The sequence below is a fragment of the Bidens hawaiensis genome, unplaced genomic scaffold, assembly GCF_021521415.1.
Source record: "Bidens hawaiensis isolate Kalapana, Puna unplaced genomic scaffold, B.hawaiensis_p1.1 tig00008951_1, whole genome shotgun sequence".
NCBI classification, from domain to species: Eukaryota; Viridiplantae; Streptophyta; class Magnoliopsida; order Asterales; family Asteraceae; genus Bidens; species Bidens hawaiensis.
In genome coordinates, this window is record NW_027491653.1 from 150,386 (window position 1) to 155,886 (window position 5,501).

A 5,501-nucleotide genomic window follows, 5' to 3' on the forward strand; every position below is an offset into this window, starting at 1 on the left:
TTTATAAGGAAGTCTTTTTAATAGCTTATGTATTTTACATTTTTAACTTTTGATTATATTTTCACTGTAATTTGAATGTTATTTTGGTTTATCTTTGTATTTCACAATCATTTGTTTTTGTACAAATATTATTTACAACTTAAAGTATCTTGTCGTCCTGAATAACATATAACAACTTATGTTGTCCTTTCAAATGACACGTTAAAATTTCAATATTTCCACCCATGTCATACACGGGTTAATAACCTAGTGTATTATAAAGCTTGAATAAAATATATTAAGTTAGATATTAGATAATTAGTAATATTGATTTGAGGGGAAAAAATTAATGAGAAGCGGAAAACTAATTTATGCATAATTTGAAGAAAACTAATTTATACATTATTTGAAGAAAGAAAACCGAGAAAAGTTAATGATGTAATACATATTTAAGAATTAAGAAAGAGAATTAGAGAAAACAAACTTATTTATTGAGTAAAGAAATAGAAACGAGAAAAGTAAACACCTGAACCATCAACCCTCACCAAAGTCGATCCTCAACCTCAATCCATAAATTACTCCAATTCCACCCACCACACCAAAAATAAAAGCAAACCCAACTATCGAAACTATGCCGTCACTCACCCATCACAACCTCAATCTCAATCCCAAACACTCCAAAACCGAAAACCGTATTCTGGTCCGTACCCATTATGTAACACCTGTCAGCGTCATCATCCCTCCTACTCCGCTTGTCGCCACTGCACAAAGTGTAACAGCTATGGTCACACTAACAACGTGTGTCGAGAAGCCTCTCGTGGGCAACCCGCTTCACCAAGGTTTGCCCCATCCAACCCAAATCGTCCCGCTCCTTTTGCTCAAAACCCTCATTCTCAACCTAGAGCTTGTTTCAATTGTGGAGATCAAAATCATTTCCGCAATGCTTGTCCCCGACTTGCTTTTGTTAACCAAGCTCAAATCATACCCACATCATACTACCAAACCCAAGCCTACCAAGTTCAAACCTATCAACCCCAAATTCCGCAAATCTTGGCTCCTCCCGCTCAACCGCTCAAAGCCATGCAAGCCCTTCCTCCTCCACCACACCTACAAGCCATGCAAGCTCTCCCTCCTCCTCCAGCTCAACAAGTCAACCACGACAACCAAGGGCGTGCCTTTATGATGAACGCCAACCAAGCTCAAGTTGCCAACGATGTGGTAAACGGTACGTTTTTAGTAAATGAGCATTTAGCTTAAATTTTATTTGATACCGAAGTTGATAGGAGTTTTGTTTCTTTTAAATTTAAATATATTCTTGTTGTACCTCGTACTAAACTTTATCGCCCTTTTTCTGTCGAAGTCGCCAATGGTAGTTCCATCACCATCGATTCGGTCATTCAAAATTGTATTCTCACTCTTTGCAAGCACGAGTTCTCGATCGACCTCATCCCGATGCAAATGGGAAGCTTCGACATCATAGTAGGCGCGTATGGATTGGTTAGTGGTCATCATTTCGAAAAGGATGGAGTTAGATTTCATCGGTGGTGGAGACGATGTAGGATTTAACAGTCAAACAAGCGGGAATTTGTAAGAAGAGGCGACGAGAAGGTACCACAAGGAAGTGTTTTCCGATGAAATGATGATGGTGACTTGTTGAGTGTACTTTACAAAGAATAAATGAGAGCAATTATTTTGTGTGATTTTTGAGTTTTTTTAATGAAAAAGGTAAAATCTATCATTTAAACGTAACAAAGTTTTTAACAATATCAAAGACTACTTTTTAAACTATTGTTAGTTGACGAACTAAAAAACCGTACTGCATCTGCATGTGTAGCTTACTATTAAAGTAAAGTAGATTATACATACTATGAAATAATTTCATTAAAATAAAATAGAAGTGTAACAAGTAGAAATGTTAATTTTATTTAGAAATGCTAGTCATTATACAATTGTAAGAAGTTGACCTTTGTACATATAAAAAAAATTATTTTGATACAGGAAACAAATGCTAATTAAAGAGTTTTATGTATTTTATTACTAAAAATATATATAAAAAGAAAACTGAAAAAGGCTTTATATGATATACGTTAATGTAATAATATGTACTAAAAAATGTTGGTTCGATCGTTTGTTCTTACACATATACCATAAAACATACGTCATAAAATTTAATTTACTGTCCTTATGGATGGATCTAAAGGACAATATCATTTGCGGTTATCAGTTAAACTAATTCGGTAAGTCCATATTTGTATTGGCTTCATAGTCAGCTTTCATAAGACACAAACCTAACCTTTTATAGCAGTTAAATTTTACACATGGTCATCCTTATAAACTAACATATGTAGCTTAAATAGCTAGCTAAAACACTTAATAATTATTTAATCATGCCTTAATTAATTAATCAGCTAGCACAAGAGGCTTAATTCTCTTTTAAAGAGACTTGTAGGGGCTTGATTGGGAGGATGCATGAATTTACAGTTAGGGCATGAAGGTGAGATCTTGAACATCAACACCAACATATGACACTTCTTACACACTGCTGTCATCATCTCTTGTTGTTGATCTCCTCCTTCCAATGCCAACCACGACGGTCCACCACTTCCGCTGCCACCACCGCCGTTGTTGTTCTTGTTATTCGACGTTGAGCTTGAAGTCTTGTACTTGGTAAAGTTGTCAGCAACATGATGTTTCTTTGTTGTGTCACATGATGGTCCACATGGTAGGTTGAGCTCAAGATCAAGACTCATGTTCTTGGGTGGTTCTGCCTCTGGGCTACTTCTGGGATCCATTGAGGTCTTTTTATGAGTTCTTGTATTGTAATAGTGTATTTGGCCAGACTATAATATTTACACAAATTAAAAAAATTAATTAAAAGATTTTTGTACTTATAATTATAAACATATACATATTTGTGTTTATAAATATTTATGGAGCTAAGAATAAACTCCTTTAGGGTTTTGATCCAACAGTGAGTTAGTTACAACGTAAAGTAACTCAGAGATTAAAACCCTAAAAACTGTTGAACTTGTTTATGATTTAATCGCTCAAACACATGAAAGTTTTGATGTTAATCACTCAAGAACATAATATCTAGGGTTTTTAAAATAAAAGAACCCTACAAAAGGAATATAGAAAACAAGAATGGAAAATTTGACAAGTTTAGTTAATTACCTTAATATCGAGGCACCGTTGCCACTCCAAAGGCATGGGGGTATCAAGATGAAGCTCGGTGTCTAGTACCAATCTTTTCGAGTAATTGGTTTTCGTAGAAGCGTGGTTATTCAAGAAATCTTCGGGTTGAAACGATCCATCACGTTTTCTCTTCCTTGAGGAATCCTCACAATCATGAATCATTGTTGATGTTGGCAATATAGATGCATGAAAAGAAGCCAGATATGATGTGTATAATATATAGCAAACCTATAGATCACTCACTCTTGATGAGTGTGTGTTTAAGGTGTTGTATGTGTGATCAAGATTTTGTAAGGGTGAAGAGATTTATATAGAGGGGTAGAGAAAAAGAGAGGTAAATGTGTTGGCATAAATAAAATAAGTATATAACTGCAAGGGAGAATCTATAAAGGGCAAAATATTAAATGTGAAACTAGTAAGGCCCCATCAAAACCCCCCATGACGTGCACTCGAAGTTAAGTTTTGAGTTTATGCAATTACTACAACAAACTTGTGTAGCTCTACCAAACGTTTAACGTGTAAACATCTTTTTCGTTCGTATGTAAAAGCAAATGAACGAGTAGCCATGTATTAAGGGTTGTGTTATGTACCGATGAAAACACTATGAATGATGTGTTTGGTTATGATGTATGAACTAATAAGGCATACTATGTGCGCACATGTACACTTGATTCATGTGATCAAGACAATCTAAAAATATTTTGATGGGCGTTGTTGGTCGTAATTCATGATACATCAAGTCATCACGCCTCAATTCATATTATTATGTCAATTTTGAATGATGAAGTTAGTAAACTAATGCTTGCTATTTAATGCAAGGCGTCTGGGTGATAAATTTAATTCGTATGTATAAACTTCTCAATAATTCATATAGTTTGGTTATACGTATCAAAGACTTGTTAAACGCCGTAATCATCTATTAATCATATATAGAAAGACGAGATAACTTCATTTTCCGAGAGTCGTATTTCTATATTTCCATATAACTCCCTCCATCTATCAGTTGTGCTCGAAAAACATTATGTACGTGTTTTTAAGAGTTACATTTATATGAAAATCCATGCAAATAAAACATTATATATATACCACTAGCTACTTTCATAAAGAATTAAGACTTAATATGATGATATCGTTTTCATTTCTTTTGGTGATTCACTCAGCACTCGTGTCCTTGGCCGTGTGATACACGAATATAGCAATAAGTGTGATCAGCTCAATCATGTAGCGAACTAGCGATATACAGCCAAAATTTAAATACTCTAAAAATCAGATAAGCTTTAAATTTCTTTTAAGTACAGTTTGCTAGGGACTAGAATACGGCTTAAGATAGTTAAAGAGGACTGCAACGTGAGACTAGAGAAGACAAAGGGTGTAGTGTAATTTGTCATTAAATGAGGGGTAAGAGAGACTGTATAGATACAGTTGAAGAAAGCCACGAATGAGCTAGCTTTTAATGGGATTCATTAAAAACCAACTTCCACAATTGGGTCACTCAAAGAACTAAAACTTTAATTAAAAGCACCCAACACCCCCTCGGCTATTAAATTTGACACGTCCCCTTGTATTTATAACAATAGTCATCTTCCCCCTTTGAACTACTAAAACTTTTAAAGCTTCCCACAACCCCCTCTTCACACTTTAAATCCCACCATAAGTTTATTCATCTACTCCTATGAATTTATGTCACGTCTCTCCATTTTAAACAACCATATTAATTCATATCCTCTCTTTGATATATATCCACTTATTATATATAGATAGATATATATGTAGTACTCGCTTTCTCTCTCTCTCTCTCACTTTATATTAACGTTGGAATATATAAAAAATGTCTTCATGTTATTTATGTTTTAGAGTACTAAAATTATTAAGAGATAATTATGGAACCGAGATCGTGTACCGATTATACAGTGCACCCTTAAAGATAGTCCATGTGGAAATAGTTGAACCAAGGCTAGGAGATTTGTTTTCAACTTTTCATACACCTTTTCTAGAATACATACACTCGCTTTTTTTCTTTTCTTTTTTTCTTTCTCTTTTTTTTTTAAACTGCGGTTTACATATAGTTTACATTGATTTTTTTTTTAAATGCATGAAAACTAGGACCCTTTAAAGAATATATAAGAGAAATTATGTTAAGGTGTTTTTATCTCAATATAACCATTTGGTCCTTCAAACCTTGATCAATGGCTTCCCACAAGTTTGGCACCTTCAAACCAAAATCTCTGATTATTTTAACACATCACAAAAAACATCTATAACAAAATCATGTCTATATTTAAACCTGACAGCTTAATGTAATGAACTGCATGTTCAACAAAGGTATT

At 34.1% G+C, this 5,501-nt stretch overlaps 1 protein-coding gene across 1 annotated transcript; it reads right to left on the reverse strand.

The window, feature by feature from the left end:
- Nucleotides 1-2,367: 2,367 nt before the first annotated feature.
- Nucleotides 2,368-3,880, reverse strand: LOC143530574 (uncharacterized). Its single transcript, XM_077026067.1, has 2 exons — nucleotides 3,154-3,880; nucleotides 2,368-2,819 (listed from the first exon to the last, which is right to left on the reverse strand). The coding sequence occupies exons 1-2, from the start codon at nucleotides 3,334-3,336 to the stop codon at nucleotides 2,388-2,390; spliced, it is 615 nt and encodes a 204-aa protein (XP_076882182.1). The 5' UTR covers nucleotides 3,337-3,880; the 3' UTR covers nucleotides 2,368-2,387.
- Nucleotides 3,881-5,501: the final 1,621 nt, after the last annotated feature.

Bases quoted from the DNA above. Each gene is read 5' to 3' on its own strand.
- LOC143530574 (XM_077026067.1), bottom strand. From the start codon at position 3,336: ATGATTCATGATTGTGAGGATTCCTCAAGGAAGAGAAAACGTGATGGA. The intron at 2,820-3,153 runs GTAATTAACTAA...TAAATATTATAG, and splicing joins AACGGTGCCTCGATATTAAG to TCTGGCCAAATACACTATTA.